At 40.0% G+C, this 21515-nt stretch overlaps 13 protein-coding genes across 13 annotated transcripts; 7 read left to right on the top strand and 6 right to left on the bottom strand.

The window, feature by feature from the left end:
• Window positions 1-403: 403 nt before the first annotated feature.
• On the top strand, window positions 404-1741 carry PAS_chr1-1_0247 (Subunit of both the Mdm10-Mdm12-Mmm1 complex and the mitochondrial sorting and assembly machinery; the record flags this gene model as incomplete). Its single annotated transcript, XM_002489853.1, has 1 exon — window positions 404-1741. One exon carries the CDS (start codon window positions 404-406, stop codon window positions 1739-1741), a length of 1338 nt encoding a protein of 445 aa, XP_002489898.1.
• Window positions 1738-2499, bottom strand: PAS_chr1-1_0246 (Hypothetical protein; the record flags this gene model as incomplete). The annotated part of the gene is made up of 1 exon (XM_002489852.1): window positions 1738-2499. One exon carries the CDS (start codon window positions 2497-2499, stop codon window positions 1738-1740), a length of 762 nt encoding a protein of 253 aa, XP_002489897.1.
• A 131-nt stretch (window positions 2500-2630) lies between these two features.
• Window positions 2631-5927, bottom strand: PAS_chr1-1_0245 (Structural maintenance of chromosomes (SMC) protein; the record flags this gene model as incomplete). Its single annotated transcript, XM_002489851.1, has 1 exon — window positions 2631-5927. The coding sequence occupies one exon, from the start codon at window positions 5925-5927 to the stop codon at window positions 2631-2633; it is 3297 nt and encodes a 1098-aa protein (XP_002489896.1).
• Window positions 5928-6255: 328 nt separating this feature from the next.
• Window positions 6256-8658, top strand: PAS_chr1-1_0244 (uncharacterized protein; the record flags this gene model as incomplete). The annotated part of the gene is made up of 1 exon (XM_002489850.1): window positions 6256-8658. One exon carries the CDS (start codon window positions 6256-6258, stop codon window positions 8656-8658), a length of 2403 nt encoding a protein of 800 aa, XP_002489895.1.
• Window positions 8655-9479, bottom strand: PAS_chr1-1_0243 (uncharacterized protein; the record flags this gene model as incomplete). Its single annotated transcript, XM_002489849.1, has 1 exon — window positions 8655-9479. One exon carries the CDS (start codon window positions 9477-9479, stop codon window positions 8655-8657), a length of 825 nt encoding a protein of 274 aa, XP_002489894.1.
• Window positions 9480-9789: 310 nt separating this feature from the next.
• Window positions 9790-11676, top strand: PAS_chr1-1_0242 (DNA Topoisomerase III, conserved protein that functions in a complex with Sgs1p and Rmi1p; the record flags this gene model as incomplete). The annotated part of the gene is made up of 1 exon (XM_002489848.1): window positions 9790-11676. One exon carries the CDS (start codon window positions 9790-9792, stop codon window positions 11674-11676), a length of 1887 nt encoding a protein of 628 aa, XP_002489893.1.
• Window positions 11677-11701: 25 nt separating this feature from the next.
• On the bottom strand, window positions 11702-13222 carry PAS_chr1-1_0241 (Mitochondrial glutamyl-tRNA synthetase, encoded by a nuclear gene; the record flags this gene model as incomplete). Its single annotated transcript, XM_002489847.1, has 1 exon — window positions 11702-13222. One exon carries the CDS (start codon window positions 13220-13222, stop codon window positions 11702-11704), a length of 1521 nt encoding a protein of 506 aa, XP_002489892.1.
• Window positions 13223-13646: 424 nt separating this feature from the next.
• PAS_chr1-1_0240 (Hypothetical protein) lies at window positions 13647-13841 on the top strand (the record flags this gene model as incomplete). The annotated part of the gene is made up of 1 exon (XM_002489846.1): window positions 13647-13841. One exon carries the CDS (start codon window positions 13647-13649, stop codon window positions 13839-13841), a length of 195 nt encoding a protein of 64 aa, XP_002489891.1.
• A 178-nt stretch (window positions 13842-14019) lies between these two features.
• Window positions 14020-14628, bottom strand: PAS_chr1-1_0486 (uncharacterized protein; the record flags this gene model as incomplete). Its single annotated transcript, XM_002489845.1, has 1 exon — window positions 14020-14628. One exon carries the CDS (start codon window positions 14626-14628, stop codon window positions 14020-14022), a length of 609 nt encoding a protein of 202 aa, XP_002489890.1.
• A 342-nt stretch (window positions 14629-14970) lies between these two features.
• On the bottom strand, window positions 14971-15987 carry PAS_chr1-1_0239 (Protein required, with Elongator complex, Kti11p & Kti12p, for modification of wobble nucleosides in; the record flags this gene model as incomplete). The annotated part of the gene is made up of 1 exon (XM_002489844.1): window positions 14971-15987. One exon carries the CDS (start codon window positions 15985-15987, stop codon window positions 14971-14973), a length of 1017 nt encoding a protein of 338 aa, XP_002489889.1.
• Window positions 15988-16126: 139 nt separating this feature from the next.
• PAS_chr1-1_0238 (Protein whose overexpression affects chromosome stability, potential Cdc28p substrate) lies at window positions 16127-19156 on the top strand (the record flags this gene model as incomplete). The annotated part of the gene is made up of 1 exon (XM_002489843.1): window positions 16127-19156. One exon carries the CDS (start codon window positions 16127-16129, stop codon window positions 19154-19156), a length of 3030 nt encoding a protein of 1009 aa, XP_002489888.1.
• Window positions 19157-19318: 162 nt separating this feature from the next.
• Window positions 19319-20437, top strand: PAS_chr1-1_0237 (Nucleotide exchange factor for the endoplasmic reticulum (ER) lumenal Hsp70 chaperone Kar2p; the record flags this gene model as incomplete). Its single annotated transcript, XM_002489842.1, has 1 exon — window positions 19319-20437. The coding sequence occupies one exon, from the start codon at window positions 19319-19321 to the stop codon at window positions 20435-20437; it is 1119 nt and encodes a 372-aa protein (XP_002489887.1).
• A 182-nt stretch (window positions 20438-20619) lies between these two features.
• Window positions 20620-21195, top strand: PAS_chr1-1_0236 (60S ribosomal protein L9; the record flags this gene model as incomplete). Its single annotated transcript, XM_002489841.1, has 1 exon — window positions 20620-21195. The coding sequence occupies one exon, from the start codon at window positions 20620-20622 to the stop codon at window positions 21193-21195; it is 576 nt and encodes a 191-aa protein (XP_002489886.1).
• Window positions 21196-21515: the final 320 nt, after the last annotated feature.

The following is a 21515-nucleotide window of genomic DNA, read 5'->3' as shown; positions in this document are numbered from 1 at the left end:
GTGATGTCCCAAAATGAATCATACAAAAGCTGCTGTGCCTACGGTAAAACAATCACTTCAACTGAAATCCGATCGTCTCGAACAGATTGAGCATTGCTACGATCTTTTCCTCAATGAACGTCTTCAGATTGATTCATAGGTGGTTAAGCATTTCCCAAGCGCATTGCCCGCTTTTAGGCTGGAAATCTCCAACATTTTCTGGATGGCTGTTCGCAGAGACAAAGCTCAAACGCAACGCTAAATATAGACATCATGGAAACCCATCACAAGGTACTAAGGGAAACTTAACCAGCCTTTCAAGTGCAATGAACATGCAACCCAATAGTCCTTGGATATACATCGCGAATCTTCTGGCGAATCTAGTTTCCTGTCTACTCCAGTTCCCTGGGATAACCTCCAACTCATGCTAGAATATATGGAATATTTGGAACAATGCTTTGCAAAGAATAGTCAATGGGATTACAATAACTTATATGAACACGTTTTAGACTCTTCTGCTAGCATATTGCAATTCAAGATCCCCCATGGGTTCAAGTTTAGCGTTTCTTCCAGCAGTTCGCCTTACAACTACAACTCGATCAGCTTCGAAAACAGAGGGAAAGGCAGGTTGAACGGATCCTTGGCCTACTTTTACACGACACAGGAACTTTCAAATTACAAAACATCAAAGAACATTCCGCTGCAGGATGTCATAGATTCTTATCGATTAGTCAATATTCCGAAGAACGATCGATCCTATACAGACAATGAAGAATCCAAGAGACCATGGCTCTTATACGGCAGAATGTACCTTCCAAGCCAATCAATGGAGGCAATGGCAATCAAAAGACTGACAGCTAATACACAACTCATGTTGAAGGGTGTCAATATTCTAAACCCCACCCCAACACCTTTTAACAATAAGTTAACCTCTCTAAGCTTCTATTTGCAGTCAAACTATTATAAATGGTCCAGGGAAGCTATATTTCTTTCCAGCGATGCTCTGTTTGGTTTGAGATTCCTCTATAATTTTGGAAACTCCACCAATCCTCAGTGTACACCTTCCATCGACTCTAATAATATCTCAACTTTATCGTTGGGAACAGAGCTATGGTACGGAGCCATGAACATGACGCCCGGGCTTTCGACGACATTAAGATATACATCATTCTCTGTGACAGGGAATCCATTAACTTTCACACTAGCATGTAACCCTATTTTGGGGTCTGTCTCTACTACCTATTCTATCAAGACGAACGTATTTACAACTCTATGTTCCAAATTTGATTTTAATTTTTACTCTTACGAGAGTGATCTCACGATCGGATGTGATTTATGGCGATTTGGTAATAATGAAGATGTGCCAGATTCGAATCCGACACCTTTGCCTTCTAAGGAACGGGAACTTTTCATTCCATTGCATGATCATCAATTAGTGTTTCCAGAGCAAGAGAAAGCCAAAACCATCTCCAATGAGCCCAAAGATTACGAAAGCGATCTCTTATTGAAATTCCTGGAGATTCAAGGCATAAAAACCGCTCGTCAAAGTGTAGCCACAATCAATAACTTTACCCAAAAAATCAAAAATGCACCATTTACAAGTGCCCTGAAATTAAATACCAGTCTTAAGAATCATACAGTAAATTTGATGTGGGAAGGTAAATATAACGATTTCCTCTTGAGTACGGGCTGCTCACTTAATTTAGATCTCAAAAGACCAAATGTGGATGGATTCGGTCTTCAAATCCAATATTCTTCTTAGGTCAACACAATCAAGAGTATTAACAAGATAAGTAATCCAAAAATTGACATTAGTCTTCCATTTTCACTGCTCATCTGACTAAATTTGGTAATTCTTCCTCGTGCTCGATAAAGTGTATTTTCGTTGTGATCGATTTGGGCCTCCAAGTCATCTAACATGACCACTTGTTCATCGACCTCTCCTCCAATTGTTAGTCCTATTTCTCGTTGTTTTCCTACTGAACGCGACAATTTGTCTAGTACGTGGTCCTGTCTCAATAGTTCTTGCTGATTATCAATAAAGATACTTTGATTGTTCAAGGAATTGATAGCCGAGTCCCTTGTTTCCGGTGCATCGTCATGATAAGGCGCCACTGTAGTTTCTTGCACCCCTGGCTCAATCAAGTTGTCCTTGAATCTAACCGACTTACTCTTCTTCAATTGTCTTTGGGAGTTATCGTTGACTTGTCCGTTCTGTGAATCCTCTGACCATATGTTGTCAACTTTGAATGAGCTTGTGTCTATCGATAAATCCTCAGCAAGTGTGTTTAATAGCTGTGTGTAGCTTTTGTAGAGAGCTTGAACTCGAGACTTATTTTTGCCGGATACGTCAACAGAGATACCATTGAACATATTATATGTTTTTCGCAGCACTGGCTCCACTTTCATGGAGAAGGAAGTGGAATCGTAGTCATCATTCAGACCCTTGATGATAGTTTCCTCATTTAGTAATGTTTCTAGTTCTTCTATTAGCAGTTGAAGTCTCTTGGGTGAAATCATTAACGCAATACAGAAAGGAAGAAAGAAAGAGAGGAGGAAAGTGTCAAAGAAGGGAAAGGGTTTAATTGCATATGTTCCGCTCGATATAATGTTATTTTATAATTACTTAATTATATTATTTTTATCTATTATTATATTTGGGACTGTTCCACATATCTTGAAGCAACTCCTTTTCCCAGAGTATTTCCACTTTGATGATACCATCTCCCCGAAAATATACAGTGAGTACTCATATTGCGGTGGTAAGTCAGATTTGTTAGCAGTTTGGGTGTAATTAGAAAATATTGAGTGGGGTTAGTTCCATCTTCTTTATCGTAACAGGATGTCTCAATGATCAGCTTATGCACATAAGCCTCTGCCGTTTCATCCAGTCCTTGGTTTATTTCATCAACTATTCTAAATGGCGATTGCGTAAAACTTTGTAAAGTAGATAGGAACATTGCAGTGGTGAATGATTTCTCACCTCCCGAGTGTCGAGTACTACTAAAGACACTAGACACCTGGCTGTGTGTAAATTTAACAACTAGATGGATCTTCCATTCACTGAAAGTCTTGCCTTTAATTAAATGAATTTCTCCTTCTCTGCCATTGAAATGAAAAACCTTCGTAAACTTGGTAGATAGTTGGTTAACTATGGTTTCCAGTTTTGGTACCCAAACATCTTCAATACTAGTCAACTTAGCTTTTAGCGATTCCAAAGTGCTATTCCAATTGGGCAATAATTCCTCCAATTGAGCAATTTTATCTTCATTAAGTCGCAGTTTTTGAGTTGATGCCTCGCTGAAAGACCCAACATTGGGCAACCGAGCATCTAACATCGAAATCTGATGGTTTAAACGTGTCATGGTCAATTGCCCTTTCTTTTTCAAATTCTCTGTTAACTTACCAAGCTTTTCTTTCAAAGAAGGTTCTAGTTCTACGACAAGTTTTTGGAGTTCCTTTTGCTTAGCCTTCACTACTGACCTACGTTTGGAGTACTCATCCAAAGCCTTTTCTGTTGCATTTTTCCTGCTTTGTACCTGCGCCAATATCTCATCATTGAGTTTCTCTAGGGCCAACTTCCTGTTTTTCTCCTCTATTCGCTTCAACTCTTTGACAACCAGGCGAGTTTTTAAATCATGTAGTGCTTCAATGCAGTGTTTGATTTGTCGTAAGTGTTCAACTTTCTTCCACGTTGTATCAGATATCTTTTGATTCAACTCATTGAACCTTTTAAATCTATCATGAGAGAGGTGCGATTGAAGTTTCTTTACTTGGTCAGTCTGCCATTGAACGCTCTGTGAAATCTGCTCATGCCTCGTCTTGAGTTTCTTGAATTGAGCTATTGATTTCAAGACTGCTGCTTTTGAAGCTGTCAGTTGCTCCAATTCTTCTTTCAATCTAGGTCTATTTCGTTCCAGTTCGTCATATTCTTCCTGAAGTTGCTTCAGTCGACCTTGTTCTCTTTCCAGCTTCTGTTGTTGGCGAGATATTCTGTCCATATCTACAGGAGCGGTAAACCACCTGGGTTTATCGTTGATGAAACTCACCTTGGAGAATACTTGTTTTGATCCGTAAGAAGAAACACGCAGTTCGTGAAATTGTCTACCTTCCATAATGTTTCGGAACCGAATATTACCCTGGGCATCCTTTAAGGAAAGTTTCTCCAGAATTTTGGGTTCCAAATTTGTTAATGAGACTGGCACCACGTCCAGAAACGCATTACTAATTAACATATCAACAACAGCCTGTTCCCCTGTGATGAAATCACTCAAGTACCCACTAAAACCAAATTCTTTCAATTGTTCATGAGTTAGACGATTACGAATTCTTGGATCCGAAGGTACCACTCTCAAAGGCACGTTGACCTTGACTCTGTTTCTTAAGATATCTTGACAATATTTCAAAGTCTTGGTGTCCACACACGTAAATGCAAGAAGAGTATTTCTGGGCACACATTTCTCAAGATGAGTTGCAAAACGATCATCAACATTGACTGAAAGGATAGCAGGCTCAAAAATTTTCCCATCCAGACTTAAATTGGTCTTGTTTTCCCTAAAAAAAAGAACTGCTCGTTTGAGATCAACTTCATTCGATTGGTCTAATAAGAATATTTTATCTGAACGAATTTTAGATAGAGTTTGTTCATCAGATTTAACTTGATCTTCTTGGTCCTTCAGTTCTCTTTGTTTTGTCCTTTCAATATCTTGTAGCTTTACTACGACCTGACTTTCACGAGCCGATATTCTCTTTCTTTCGTCATGTAATTCTCTTAGCTTTGTGTCTAAATCAGCAGGATTGGATACTACTGTGCTGATTTCCTTCATTAAGGATTGCATCTCATCCATGGATTCCTTCAAAGCCACCTTTATATCTTGCAATTGTTGTCTGTTTCCCTCAATTTTACGTAGCATGGAAGGCTTCTCTCCCTCCCATTTGTCAATTTGGTCATCATAACTCTCGAGCTTCTTTTCAAGGCTGAACACTTTTTGCTGCTGTTCATCAATCAGGCCTTTTAACTCTCTAACTTCTCTTTCGCATTCAATATACAAGTCGTCTTTGTTCTGAAACTGTTCAGTTATTTCCTTTATATGATCAGTGAACTCTTGAAATGCCTTCTTCTTTTCGTGATACTCTGTTCGATACTCTTTAGCTTCAAGGGCTAAATCCTCCAACTCAACGAAGGGTTTCAAATTACGATGTAACATGATACTATCCTTGATTTTTTGGTATTCTTGGTACCTACTGACTTGATCCTTGAGTCGTAAGTTTTGAGTTTTCAATTCCTCGATGGTTGTAATTGCTTCTTTGATTTGTTGAGAGACATTTATTTGCTCCTTCTCAAGCTCAATAAGCTGCTTATGATCTTCTAAAAGCTCACCGTTTCCATATGATCGAAGCACGTTGTATAATACCTGCTCAGGCTTCAATTCTGAAAATCTGCTAACTCTCTCTTGTGGCAAGAACTGGCAAAGATTATCTAACTGGATGTTCAGCTCTTTGCACCTTTCCTTGACCATTTTCTCCGTCGTCTCTTTACCATTTAAAGTCCAGGTTGATCTGTTAGTAAGGTTAAACGATCGCCTAACCGTTAGGGTTTCATTTGTTTCTGCACCTTTAAACTCTATTTCAATAAACGAATTATCGCAGCCGTTACGTATGAAATCTTTCAACTGAAGCTGTTCTTTGGCAATCCATTCAAGTTTACCACCCAATCCCAGACAAACGGCATTCACAAATGAACTTTTCCCACTACCGTTTGGACCCACGATAAAGTTTAACCGTGGGTTTAGTTGGAACTCACTGAGTCCTGTGTTCTGGAAGTTTTTCACTCTCAACCTAATGATAGCTCCAACTTGATAAGCATCCAATTCAAATCCATTAATCCTGCGTCGCTTAGAGGGTTGCGTGACATGAGATTCAAAATCTATGTCACTTAATGAACCCATGGAGCTACTAGTTGGTTTACGCGTACAGGCTTCTTAGAATGTAAACACTTTAGAAGGGGATCATTCCCTTTCGCGAGATGAGATGCCTTCTAGAGATGATCTTGAAGAACACCATTAAATTGTAGCCCTTGCCTGATAGAAGAGTCAGGCTGATTTTGGTACTAATTACATTCTTATCCCTCTATTTGAGTATTCACGCTACTCAGAGCTGTAAGGCACCCAACCATCTGACAATTGACTCTGAAAGTATTCATTTTAGTAAGACGTCCCCTACTCAAGTTTTCAGTATCGAACTTGCCCAAAACGCGGAATCTGTCAGTCCTATCCTATGCCAATGGCTGAAGAAGAAACCAAACCCAGGGTTACTGCTAAGAGTATCACAGCAGATGGAAAGGAAGTGCTCAATAGCACGGTGATAATACAGCCTGCTACAACTGTTGACCAGAAAAAGTTGAAAGGGGCCAATGCTATATATGAAGGTAAAAAGAAACCTTTCAAAGTGGTTCAATCCTTACCAATGTCCATAGATGATACTGATGTCGATTACTTAAGAACTCCGTTGTCAATCAAAGACTCTGCGGTGTTATACAATTCTTTGGTTTACTCTAGATTTAACTGGACGCACAACATATTCAAAATCTTTTGGAGACGGAAAGATCACATCGTCGGTGGAACAGATCGCAAGAGAGATAAAATGAGCAAGTTATGCGATTGTCAATTTACCGCAGGGCCTCATCAATTTCAAATCAGAATGTTTGTACTAAAGGACGAGGAAATTGAGCGTAGGTTTGAACAAGAACAGAAAGAAAAAAGGGAATCCAAACAGAAAGCCAAAGAAGAGAAAGAGAGGCTGAAAGAAGAAAGGAGGAAATTGAGAGAACTGCAAGAGAAGGAGCGAGTTTTAGGCGTGACTCCGACCTCAGCTGGAGTAGCAGGACCAGCAGTGGGAACCTCAGCCACTACGGTGCCATCGAATTCTGCTGCCCCGAAAGTGGCCCCGGTTCCTTCAGCACCAACAGTAGTTACACCTAGTGTTGTTCAAGCAAAACCAGAAACCGTTCTCAATAGCAAGCCAGATGAGTCTACAGCATCTGCAACACACAGCACACAGCACACACCACCCCAGGTCTCAGTATCGACGCCTGTTGAACCAACTGAACCCGCAACAACAGCTCCAGCAGCTTCCACTGCGCCAACTACAGCAGTTAGAACTACATCCAGTAAACAAGCCCCAGAATCATCAGCCTCTGGTGTTTCGACGCCTGCTAAGTCAGCCACTACTCCCATTCCCGCGGTCTCATCCTCGGTGACATCAGATCCACAGACAACCAACGAAACCAAGAAACCAATTGTGCCAAAACCTAAGCAAACCCAAGCAGATTATATGGCAAGCCCAGAGAACCAGCTAATGATTACTAATTTGAACGCAATTGCAAAAGTCGACACTTCTTTGAACTCTTTAATGAAAATAGTTGCATCAGGGAATGCGTCAACTGCTCAAATCGCCGAGTTTCATAAGTATATACAACGAGCCAGGGAGATGGGGGATACTAATGGAACACTGCAAAGACTGCAACAAGAACAACAGAGAAAACAGAAAGAAGAACTGATGCAAAGGCAGCAACGAAAATTAGAGGAGCAAAGACAGCGCTTACTGGAAAAGGAAGAGAAAAAACGACAACGTCAGTTGTTGAAGGAATCAAAGCCCGAAAGAAAAGAGTCCGAAACCCTGACTGCTTTTCAAATGCGATATTCAAAAGACGCAAACTTGGTGTTTGAGTTCACAGAGAATACCTCATCAAGGTTTTTTTTCCCAAAGAATGCCATAATAGAGGTTATTGATGATTTTGAAGAAACTCCTATGCAGCAGGCAACTGTAAAATCAGAGATTTTGGAAGAAAACCAACAAACTGACAAGCTTCCCCCAATGAAGGCAGAATTTAAAGATGTCACACCGTTAGGCGATGATAACGGAACACCGACCTCTGCCTACACTCCAAATCAGACTCCCAAAACACCAACAGTTGATCCAATTCCAGCGAAGGCAACAACTAAAAAGCCTATCAAACGTAAATCACACTATGACCTGTTATTGTCCTTCATTGTTGTCCATAACCAAGTACAGATTGATGAGTGGGAGGCAAATGAAAAAGCCAAAGAAGAAGCAAGAATTAAGTTGGAGAAGGAAGAGAGTCAGAGAGAATTGGAAGAAGAAGAAAACGAAAAGAAAAGAGCATCTCAAGACTCAGGCCACAGGCTACGAAAGAGACCCAAAAGAAAAAAATCGAACTGGTCAGGAACCAGAAAAACTAGAAACGCCTCATTGAATATAGAGCCCGAAGTTGAAGAAAAGAAGGATGAAACTGTTAAGCCGGTCCCTATTTTTTCATGTGTTACCATTGGAATAAATAAAGTGTCTGCCAAGTTTGTTCCAATACTTAAAAACTCTGTCAATTCTAGAGAGAAGACTCTAGAATACATGGAAGGAATTAAGAAGGCTGGAACCCAACTGGATAAGTATCATTTATGGTACGAATTAGATGCCTTCAAAGATGAGTTGTTGTCAGAACAGCTTAGATTCAACCTCAACCGTCTTGATTTCATTCAAGGGGGAAGTAAATTGAAAGGTAAGGCAATGTTGAGGAGAATAGTTGAAACTGGTGGTGCCACTGAACTGGAAATCAAAAGCATTCGTCAAAACTCGGAAGATGATGATAGTGGAGATAATTAGACAAGTTTCAAACATTCTTCTTCACTCGTGATTGGTGATTCTATGGTATGAGTAATTATCGAACTGATCCCTAGATTTTCTGCTAACTGGCCCACTATATCAGCTGCTAGATGATCTATTGAGGGTACTACTTCACTCATATTCAACTTTTTAAGTTGCTCACTGATTGACGTCTGTCGAGTTCCTGGTAAACCACACATAACTAATTGTTCATCATTGACATATGAAAGATCAGTGGTGTTATTTATAGATAATCCGTGGGAAGTTATAGACCGTCTAATATTCACACCTATGGATGATATCTTTTGACCATTACACCAAACACCTGTGTTCTCTGTAGTTTCACCCTTAAGATGATAATTTCCTAATCCCGAAATTACTGATTTTTCTAGCATGGAAACATAACATTTGGAGGTTAGTTTTTGGAAGTCTAAAAGATTTATAATTGGATAAACGACTAACTGACCGGGGCCATGGTACGTGATCTGGCCTCCTCTTGAAGTTTGGCAAAACTGTATGCCCTCAGTTTGACTGAGATCCCTGTACTTGGAGGGCCTATGTGCAAATTTTTCTCTTTTTCCACCGGTATACGTGGGCTCAAACTGAAAGGACAATGCAACTGGATCTATATTGTTTAGCTGTGATAAATCGATCGTGTCCGTCTGACTGGTCTTTAATGAATTATTCTTCTTTTTCTGTTCTAGTTGACGACTCACAAAGAATTCCTGTATCAAATTCCCCTCCAAATATGGTCTTGTTCCCCTGAATACATAATGATGCAGTTTCAAGGGGAGTTTGGGAGGAAATTTGGAACAACTCATGAGAACTACTCTGGTGATTAAATGAGGGAGCCTGGGAAAGACAAAACTAGATATCTTGATAATCTTACGTAATATTTATCTACATTAGAGATTTAGGCCATTATCCTAAAACTGTGTAAAAGACAAATCAACTTCAATTCTTGTAGGAAACTAATCCTAGGTACTAGAACTAGTCACCAGGTTTATTTAGAAAGTTCAGACGGTATAGTAGAGCTCTCACTCTCTCTCGTTGCACCACCCACTGTATCTTGAAAAGTTTCCTGGAAAGACGCGCTTGAATCTTATTGACGTGTATGTATCACATCGCTAGATGAAGATCCTATGCGTTGCAGAGAAACCTTCCATAGCAAAGAGTGTAGCTTATACTCTCGGTGGAGGTAAAGTCACTGTGCGGAATAGCAGTGTCAAATATGTTAAGAATTACGACTTTACATTTGAATTTCCTGGAGTGGGAAGATGTTCGGTTACGATGACTTCAGTGCTGGGTCATTTGACGGAAATGACAATAGATAACAACAGATATGGATGGGGTAAATGTTTACCAATAAATCTATTTGACAGCACAATCATAGTTAAAGAAAATGGCAACGATTCAAAGAAATTGGTGCAAAATATAGCCAACGAAGCACGATTAAGTAATCAATTGATGATATGGACAGATTGTGATAGAGAAGGTGAACACATTGGATGGGAAATCCTCAACGCCGCTTCGAAAACAAATTCTTCTTTGACATTGGAAAATGTCTGGAGAGCCCAGTTTTCCCACCTTGAGAGAAGCCATATCATCTCTGCAGCCAAAAACCCCAAGCAATTGGATCGATATGCTATCGACGCTGTGTGCACTAGAATGGAATTGGATCTACGGGCTGGTTTCAGTTTTACCAGATTTCTCACAGATCTTTTTAAGACTAATTTTCAAGAGATCAAGGAGGAGCGTCGTCTTATCTCTTACGGTGGCTGTCAGTTTCCCACTCTTGGATTTGTCGTTGATCGATATATGAGAGTGAAGGAATTTGTTCCGGAGGAGTTTTGGTATATTTCAATTGAAGTGAAAAAGGGTAACAGAAAGCTTCCTATGTCATGGTCACGTCCCCACTTGTTTGACAGATTAGCTGCCATGCTCTTGTATGAAAACTCTTTGGACATAGCCAAAGATGAAGCTGAAATTGTGCATATTATCAGCAAGCCTACATCTAATTTCAAACCTCTGCCTTTAACTACAGTTCAGTTACAAAAAGACTGTTCCAAGTTTTTCAAATTGTCTGCTAAAGAGACTCTTGATGCCGCTGAAAAGCTATACAACCAAGGATTCATAAGTTATCCAAGGACTGAGACCGATAGATTTGATCCTAAAACTGATTTAAAAAACTTGTTAAGCAAACAAGCGGAATCTCCTCAATGGGGTGGCTATGTTCAAGAATTGTTAGACGGGAAGATGCGTTCCCCCAGAGCTGGCAAACATGATGATAAAGCACATCCCCCAATTCATCCTATTTGTTATACTGATTTCACTAAGCTCAAGTCCAGAAATGAACAGCTCGTATACCAATATGTGACAAAAAGATTCATAGCATGCTGTTCTGATGATGCCAAGGGTGTTAAAAGTATAGTCACCGCCAAATGGGGACTGGAAACGTTTACGGCTTCCGGGCTAATGGTTCTGGAGAAAAATTATTTGGATATCTACGATTACTTTAAATGGACCAGTACCAAAGAGTTACCAGAATTCACTCTTGGTGAAAAAGTCAAACTACTAAAAGCAGATTTGGTTACAGGAAAAACATCACCACCTTCGTATATGTCAGAATCTGAACTTATTGCATTAATGGACATAAACGGGATAGGGACAGACGCAACAATTGCAGAACACATTGAAAAAATTTTGGCCAGGGAATACGCTTCTAAGCAAAGTTTGGGCGAGTCAAGATCTAAGAAGGCTTATATTCTTCCTACAGAATTAGGCTGCGCTTTAGTTGAAGGATTCAACCAAATAGGATTTGACAATCTCTCTTTATCTAAACCATTTCTCAGGAAGCAGCTGGAAGAGTCTTTGGCGAAGATCACAGCAAAACAAGAAACTAAGAACAATGTCTTGGACAGATTTATTGAACTTTATCGTCAGGCGTTCATGCTAAGTAACCAGAAGCAGGCAATTTTGGTTAAAAGTTACAGACACATTCAGAGGAGAAATGCTTGAAAAGTTGTCTTACTTAATTACATAGTTACCTGTGGGCCAGATTAATGGCATCGTTTATCCTGCTATTGAAATTTTCCGATCCAAGAAGTTCTGCTAGTACGGGAAGCTTCACACCAGAAACTCCCCCGCTAATGGCAAATCTAACCGCTTCAAAAACTTGTTTCTTAGGGTATTTTGAAGCCGTGAGATTTATGGCATCTGTGACGTCGTGACATTTCAGTGCCTCTCTGAAAGCAATTAGTATACTCAAAGTGTTTTCATGGGGAAATTCAGCTAGCACTGGTTTCGAAAAGAGATATACCTGTTCCTCAGAAAGTTCGTTCAAAGTTGTCAATGAGCCCACAGTCTGGAGAACTTTTTCCACATATGATCTCGTAGTAGAAATTCCCTTTGTTTCCAGAAGCCTGATGACTTCGTCTACCGATTCGTTGAAAAACTTCTTGTCTTTCAAAAATTCATTCAAGTAATGTTTGTTCAAGAAGTCTAACTTCTTGAAATCAACTTTGGCATTTCCTTTCGTCAAATCATCCAAGGAAAATACTTCTTCTAACTTGGAAAGGCTCATAACTTCTGACTGCTTTTGACCAGCAACTGACCTCTTTGGAGCCCAACCAAAAAGCACAGCAAAATTAATCAAAGCCTCAGGAAGGTACCCTTTAGCCTTCAAGGACATTATATCAATATCTCCGGATCTCTTGCTCAGCTTTTTGTCCTCAATGGAAGTTAATAATGGAATATGTACAAATTTAGGCGGCTTCCAATTAAAGCTGTTATAAAGAGCGATGTGTTTAGGTGTTGAAGGTAACCACTCTTCACCTCTGATGACATGAGTGATGTTCATGTAGTGATCGTCTATTACATTGGCGAAATGATAAGTGGGAAGACCATCAGATTTTACCAAAATTGGATCGTCGTATCTCACATCCTCTTGATTTATTTGAGGCTGTAAATTGATAGATCCATGTAGAAGGTCTTCAAATGGCGGATATTTATCTGGGGATCTGAATCTAATTGTGTATGGTTTAGTCATGGATAATTTATCGCTTTCAGCCTTTGAGTATTTCAAACAATGCCTATCATAAGTGACGTTGGTAGGCGGTTTCAGTAGTTTGGCAGATTCTCTAAGCCCTTCTAGTCTTTCTCTGTTACAAAAGCATCTATAAGCAGAACCTGTCTCGATCATTTGATGTACGTGATTAGAATAATCCCTTTCACTCTGTTTATATGGGGAAAAGGGGCCTCCTTCAACGGGACCTTCATCAACAGTTACATTCAGCCATTTTAGTGTTTCGTATATGTTCTCTTCAGCTCCTTTAACTAGTCTATTTTGATCAGTGTCTTCAAGTCTCAGGATGAAATCACCTTTAGTGGCCCTCGCCAGCAGGAAGTTATACAGTGCAGTTCTTAATGAACCCAAATGAAGGAATCCTGTTGGGGATGGAGCAAATCTTGTTCTCACAGGGGATGTAGGTTGTCTACTCACTTCCTTAAGACCCAGTTTAATGGGTTTCTTTAGGTTTATGGAGTGCCACCGTTTGATGATCATGATGACAATAAAGCTGATCTCAGCGAAAATTATCAGCTTGTCGGGGATAGATCGTCGAAGAGATGATGGATGCCACGAGTGATAAGAGAGGACAACCTGAGAGGCAGAAGATGACACTACAGAATACGATTAGTACAACTAGGCAATGATACCCAGAGAAATAAGATAGGAAAGGAGATGGGGTAATTTGAGTCGGAAAAAGTATCATACGTTCGAAATTTGCCAAGGTTCAAAAGGCACCTCAGAATACAACTGGCACCAACTATTTGATAAAGACTTATGGACAGTAATGAAAAACAAGTTATAAAAGTTGAATATTACCATTTTTCAAACACTGCCAATCAGAGTAGCCCCACTTGCAAGTATTTGAGAAGTCATCTAAGCGAAATTTTTCATTCCTCTCCTGCTATACTCAAACCTCAAAATGTACCGCCAATCCGCAAGTGCCAAACTCAGAGCTGGCAGGGCTTTTGATTTAGAAGATGATTTGGAGTTTTGTCCTTTGTTTATTCCAAGCGTTCGCAAACAACAAGACCCTATGGCGATGTTAAGAATGATGACGTCGGGCAATGTTAATAGGAGTAGTCCCACCTTCAAGTTGTCCTACCGCAAACCATGATAGACTGAAAACAAAATTATCAGCTTGTAAGAGTTAGTGTGCCAGTGGGTGGCCCTTTGGTATCTTCTCTACTCTGCTACAAATGACTCTAACGGCCTTCTTAAAAGTGGCCAAGATACCCTGTCTGCATTCCTGTAAAATATTAAAGCAAAGCATATTCTTAATCATAATTTATTCGTTAATTTTCATTGTCCAAAAACTTGGGGTTATTCTCCAATTTAGATTTGAATTTATTCCACCAGTCATTGAACCGGGAAATCGGAACCTTCTGTTGGGCATCTATAAACCCACTGAGGTAGTTGTAGGCGTTGGTTATTATCTTGTTTGATAACTCCATGACTTTAACAGGCTCCAACGCATCTGAACTTGTGGACGGCGCTGGTAGCTGTTTCCTGTTCTGTAATAGCAGATCCGCTTGAGCGTTAGGCTCAAGGGATATTCCTATGTTAATATTCTGTACTTCACAACTGGGCGCAGCCACATCATCTAGCATGACGTCTTCATTGATGGCGCCCATGTTGTTTGCAGGATTGTAGTTATTATTGTTAATCTTGTAGATAGCACTTTGCTTTTCAGCATTCAAGCTTCCGAAAAGATTGAATTCACCTTCATTGACCTGAAAGTAGACCAGTGCCTTATAGTTTGGGTCAAATGGAATATTCGGAAGAAGGAACAAAGTAATGTATGAGACGTTGATAGGCACGCTGGGGTAGTTGATTACGTATTTGAATTGATCAACCTGTTGAGCAACGACTACCGGGCTTCCTGAATAGCATGAACCAAACATCAGTTGAATATGAGCTTGTGTGATGGAATCGGCCAGAAATAGTGGATGCTTCCTTTGAGTTACTTTAAAGTATGATGTGATGCGTCTAAGATGTTGCTGTTAGCGATTGTGAGATTCTTGAACGTTCTAGAAAACTTCGAATCCTCTTAAGAAAGGAGTTAGCGAGGAGAAAAAACTTTCTTCTGCAACTCTTATTTCATCTCTGTGAAGTAAGAATCTTTGGTTATTAAAGAAGACAAACATATCACATATCATGGCATGATTGTTGATACATTGACCACAGATTAATACGGGCAACACATTTTCCTTTTTTCGTGTTTGAGATGAATTGGGAAAAGTATGTCACGATACATCACTTACAACTATCCAACTTGTAGCGCAACCGCCCTGGATAAACTTGACAGGACGGCTTCCGTTGTAAATCTCGTTTAATGAGTACGTAACTTGTTCGTCTGTTGGTCTGTCTTTATTTTCTATTGGTTTCTGACCACAATTGCCATGTTCACCCCAACCCCAAGCAGAGACAGAATGATTGGCGTAGAGTATCAATCCATGCTCACTACCGAGAGATATTTGTTCGATATTCTCAACCGAAAGTCCGTCATAAAAGATTTGACCATGTGAGTTGTTTCCCATAGAATGCAACTTGTTTTTTTCAATGAAATGCAGTGAGCTCCACATGGTAGAGAGGAAACTAATTTCCTTTGGATCTAGTTTACACTGAATATCTGTTTTTCCTTTAACACTTAGGGAACCTTCCTTTACCACAACAGAGAAGGATCTTGCCAAAGAGACTTGTTTGACCTGTTCATCAATCAATTGAGGCTCCCATATTATTCTATCTGAATCTAGATTTAAGAGCCCTTTTCTATTATTCCCCCATCCATACAACTGGCCACCTTTTAACTTGATCATAACCGAATGAATGGACGTCTCTATCTGGTCAATATCCCAAATACCAGGGATTTTGGTGAGCTTCGTCTGGTACATTTTCTTTCCTAGCCCCAACTCCCCACTAAAACCTTCCCCACAGACCCATAATTCTCTGTTTTCATTCAAAAGTAAGCTAAACTGCCATCCGGCCGCTACATCAGTCCAGTCTGAACCCCCAACCTTTGGAACTGCTGTTAAATTGGGGACGACTGGGACGTCATCAATCCCGCATTGTCCCTTGGAGTTGTCTCCACAACCATATATATATCCATCGGTTGACAAGACCAAGGTGTGGTTGCCGCCACAAGCAATCTTGGAGGGTTCCCAATTTAGTTTCTCCTCCACCAAGTGGTCTTTATCCTCGTCATCACCAAGTCCTAACTGGTATTTGCCGTTAGAACCACACCTCAATAGGTAGTAGTTCATCGAAAGAGATGCGAAGAGAGATCAGGATAACGAAACGCGACTTTTATTTCGTAGCATTTTTTTCTCTAAGATTTTTGGGTTCTCTTTTCTCTATCTAGGCTTACTTCCGCTCCAAATACACCTCTTTGGTTTGTTTTATATGAAGCCATCTGTGATACAAGTCGAAGCGACGCCGGAAAAACCCAAGCCATCATTTATCCAAGTTCCTGAATCATCTCCAATGACTAAGGAAGAATCTACAACAGGAAGATTAGACTCGTTAAGAAAGTTTCAGTTTCAACCAGGAGATGAATCTCCTATTCCGAAACACCAGGCAAAAGTCTCCTATGAGACAAAGAAGAACATTCATCTGCTTCGCAAGAAGTATCCACATTTCACAGCAAAAGAGATCTTCAGAGCTTATATCTCATGTAATTCATCGTTGAAGCTCACTAATGATAAACTCGCAACCATGCCAGTCAGAAGTCCATCATCGCAATCACCCTCCACCGGAGCGTTGATTCCTACAGATATACCCAAGCGAGACCCTCCTCGTATCAACTTACAATCCAGTAAGGTGAACGTTGGTAAGAAGGAATCTATTTCTTCGCGTTATCTGACTCGCCGTCAGGAACCACTAAACGCACCACAGGCAAGTTCGGTTGATCCAACGATCAAGAAAAGAAAATTAGTTAGAGTGTCTAGCTTGGAAGGTACAACCCCTCAATTTCAACTGCAACAACCCGTGTTGTCACTTGAAGAAGAAGAGGAAGAGGAGGAGGAAGACGCGATACAAATAGACGACTCTGACGAAGAAGTTGATGGAGCTCAGTTTGAATCAGCCTCTACCGATTTTGAGGAAAAGACACTAAACTTTTTGAATACAGCTGATAAGCGGGACATAGTGGATGTTGCCAATATACATCCAAGTGTAGCCGACTTGCTTATTGCTAAAAGGCCATTCGAGTCTTTGAGTTTGATTGAAGAAGATGACTTTTCAGATAAGCCCGTAAAAGGTAGAAAGAAACCAACTGGCGAAAAAATTGTCGAAAAGGCCTCTGAAAAGCTCCGTGGCTATGAAGCTGTAGAAAATCTCATTAAGCAATGTTCCTATTATGGTAACAGGATTTCTAATGAGGTCAAAAAGTGGGGTGTCGGTGTTCATGGCGAGAGGGGAGAATTGGAGGTAGTTGAGGTGGATGTTGATACCGAGCCCGAAGATAGTGAGAACGAAGATGGTCTGGGCCAAAAATTTAGTACATTGCCAGACCGATCTAAAACCGCTCCTCTTCCTCAAAATACAAAAAGAGTCAGAAGAAAACACAAAGCAGTGGATTACGAAGAAGATTTTGAGGATGATTTTGAAGAGGAAGAAGAGGAAGACGACGACGAAGACTACTTATCTAAGAATTCTCCAAAGAAGAGTATTACTCATATTAATAACAAGATAGGATATTTCAAAAGAAAGCCCAAGTTATTGAGTGATAAAATCAGCCTGAAAAATTATCAGCAGGTTGGAGTGAACTGGCTGAATCTACTTTACCAAAATAACTTGTCGTGTATCTTAGCTGACGAGATGGGGCTCGGTAAGACTTGTCAAGTGATTGCATTTTTGGCCCATTTAAAGCAGAAGAAATATCCTGGCCCTCATATGGTTGTCGTTCCATCTTCTACTTTGGAAAACTGGCTTCGAGAGTTTCGTAAATTTTGTCCTGAATTAATTGTTCAGCCATACTATGGGTCGCAGGAAGAAAGAGGGGAGTTAAGATATCAACTAGCTGATAGTGATTCATACGATGTTTTGGTTACAACTTACAACTTGGCTACTGGAAACAAGTTTGATCAGCAATTCTTGAGAAGTAGAGAGTTCAACGTTATCGTGTATGATGAAGGTCACATGTTAAAGAACAGTCAATCGGAGAGGTATGCCAAACTTATGAGACTGGGTGCTCATTTCAGGCTTTTATTGACAGGCACTCCATTACAGAACAATTTAAAAGAATTAATTTCTTTGTTAGCATTTATTCTGCCAAAACTATTCAAGGAAAAGAAAGATGACTTGAAAGTATTGTTTGATCAGAAGGCCAAGACTACCAGTATAGAAGATCCTGATTTCAATCCATTGTTGTCACAGCAAGCAATATCAAAAGCTAGAACGATGATGGCACCTTTTGTTCTTCGAAGAAAAAAGTTCCAGGTGCTTTCACATTTGCCCGAGAAGCATCATTTCATTGAGACTTGTGAATTTCTTGATGAGCAGAAGGTCCTATACGAAGAGGAGCTTGAGAAGGTAAAAAGATTGAGAGAAGAAAGAGAAAAAAGGAAGCTAATTAAGGATGAGGAAACTTTGAAGAAACTTCCTCCGTTGCCGTCTCAATCCAATCTTATAATGCAGCTGAGGAAAGCAGCTTTACACCCATTACTGTTTAGAGGAAATTTCACTGACAAAGTTATTAAGGAGATGTCCGTTAAAATCATGAAAGAACCTGTCTACGCTGATGCCAACCTGGAATACATTTACGAAGATATGGCCATAATGAACGACTATGAGCTAAATGAACTGTGCTTAAAGTATCCTCGTACATTATCAAAGTACAAGTTAGAAGAAAAATCTTTTATGCAGAGCGGAAAAGTTCAAAAGCTTAAGGAATTACTAGACAAGATTATTTTTGAGAGAGAGGAAAAGGTATTAATCTTTTCCTTATTCACTCAGGTATTGGACATTATTGAGGTGGTTCTCTCCGTTCTTAAAATCAAGTTTTTGAGACTTGACGGCCAAACTTCTGTTGATATCAGACAAGATATCATCGACAAATTCTATGAAGATGAAACAATTCCCGTTTTTCTTTTATCTACCAAAGCTGGTGGATTCGGAATTAACTTGGTATGTGCCAATAATGTAATTATCTTCGATCAATCGTTTAACCCACACGATGACAAGCAAGCTGAAGATAGAGCACACAGGGTGGGTCAGACCAAAGAAGTTAACGTTTATCGAATGGTTACCAAGAATACAATAGATGAGAGCATTCTGCAGTTGGCCTTGAACAAACTACAATTGGATAGTACCGTCAGTGATGACAACGATAAAAGCACCAGGGCATTTGAGGAACAGACAGCCAAGGTCATTGAACAAATGCTTTTTGAAAGGGAAAGTAGCACAGACGTTCCAGAAGAGAAGAATGCGTAAAGCTGAAGAGTGCTTCTGGTGTACAAATCTCCTAGACTGAATTTCCTTGAATAATTTTATAGTTTTAGACACTTAGATTGGCATTACCACGATAGAGGGTACGGGCGCCATTACATAATCAATACTAGATCATCTCTCGAAATACCTTAGAAACCTTCAAGCATGAAAGTGACATTATCTGTGTTAGCTATTGCCTCCCAATTGGTTAGAATCGTTTGTTCGGAAGGAGAAAATATCTGCATAGGTGACCAGTGCTATCCGAAGAATTTTGAACCTGACAAGGAGTGGAAACCTGTTCAGGAAGGCCAGATTATCCCTCCAGGATCACACGTAAGAATGGACTTTAATACACACCAGAGAGAGGCAAAACTGGTGGAAGAGAATGAGGATATAGACCCCTCATCATTGGGAGTGGCTGTAGTGGATTCCACCGGTTCGTTTGCTGATGATCAATCTTTGGAAAAGATTGAGGGACTTTCCATGGAACAACTAGATGAGAAGTTAGAAGAACTGATTGAGCTTTCCCATGACTACGAGTACGGATCAGACATAATCTTGAGTGATCAGTATATTTTTGGAGTAGCCGGGCTAGTTCCTACTAAGACAAAGTTTACTTCTGAGTTGAAGGAAAAGGCCTTGAGAATTGTCGGATCATGCTTGAGAAACAATGCCGATGCGGTAGAGAAACTACTGGGAACTGTTCCAAATACTATAACCATACAATTCATGTCAAACCTAGTGGGTAAAGTAAATTCCACTGGAGAGAATGTTGACTCTGTTGAACAGAAACGAATCCTTTCAATTATTGGAGCTGTTATTCCTTTCAAAATTGGAAAGGTATTGTTTGAAGCTTGTTCGGGAACGCAGAAGCTATTACTATCCTTGGATAAACTGGAAAGTTCAGTTCAACTGAGAGGATACCAAATGTTGGACGACTTCATTCATCACCCTGAAGAGGAACTTCTCTCTTCATTGACAGCAAAGGAACGATTAGTAAAGCATATTGAGTTGATTCAATCATTTTTTGCATCAGGAAAGCATTCTCTTGATATAGCAATAAATCGTGAGTTATTCACTAGGCTGATTGCCTTACGAACCAATTTAGAATCTGCCAATCCAAATCTATGTAAACCATCAACTGACTTTTTGAACTGGCTGATCGACGAAATTGAAGCTACGAAAGATACCGATCCACACTTTTCAAAAGAGCTTAAACATTTACGTTTTGAACTTTTTGGGAACCCATTGGCATCTAGGAAAGGTTTCTCCGATGAGTTATAGATAATTGGGGATCCCTATCTCATTACAACATTCTCCATGTTGTAGGATTTTTTTCAAGGATGCATGCGAAAGTTAACGTAAATTACCAACCGGACCCAGATATTCGACATCGCTTTCGTCTATGAAAAATTTTCGGGAGACTAGTTCTTGCTTCCTATATATCCCCTAATCTTTAATATAGAATGAAGTACGTTTTATCCGAGCAAGTTCTTACTGTCCCAGAAGATGTCTCCGTGTCTATCAAGGCCAGAGTCATCAAAGTTACTGGACCAAGGGGTGAGCTGACCAAAGACTTGAAGCACATCAACGTTGCCTTTGAGAAATCTGGCGACAACGAGATCAAGATCATTGTGCATCACGGTAACAGAAAGCACGTTGCTGCTCTGAGAACTGTCAAGTCATTAATCTCTAACATGATCACTGGTGTCACCAAGGGTTACAAGTACAAGATGAGATTGGTTTATGCGCATTTCCCAATTAATGTCAACTTCCTCGAGAGAGATGGTCACCAGTACGTTGAGATCAGAAACTTCTTGGGTGAGAAGAGAGTCAGAGAGGTCAAGGTTTACGATGGTGTCACTGCATCCAACTCTTCTGCTTTGAAGGATGAGCTGATCTTTGAGGGTAACTCCATTGAGAACGTCTCTCAAACTTGTGCTGATGTCCAACAGATTTGCCGTGTTAGAAACAAGGATATCCGTAAATTTTTAGACGGTATCTACGTTTCTGAGAAGGGAACTATCGTTCAAGAAGAATAAATTCTGGTATATCTCAAAAGATTTATGTACATTAGTTAGGCTTTCCACACTGTGTGTTTCCTACCCCCATTCCCAACCCCGTGAATCGTTACGGCCCTTAAAGAGAAGGCCCCTTACGATTACACACCCGTAAAATAACCCCTTATTATATCTGGAATTTTGTTGTGATAGTTACTGATTCTTTGGAGGATTAACCTCCAGTGGCCTGGGTTTAGTTGTCCGAATGAATTATTAACTTCATATAAAATAGTGATCTTGGATTCTTCTTTCTTTTCGTCCTATGTGGTATGGTGTATATGCTTGGTTCATTAGTATTTGTT

This window comes from Komagataella phaffii, chromosome 1 (assembly GCF_000027005.1).
Source record: "Komagataella phaffii GS115 chromosome 1, complete sequence".
Classification (NCBI taxonomy): Eukaryota; Fungi; Ascomycota; class Pichiomycetes; order Pichiales; family Pichiaceae; genus Komagataella; species Komagataella phaffii.
This window is presented reverse-complemented; position numbering and strand designations above follow the sequence as displayed.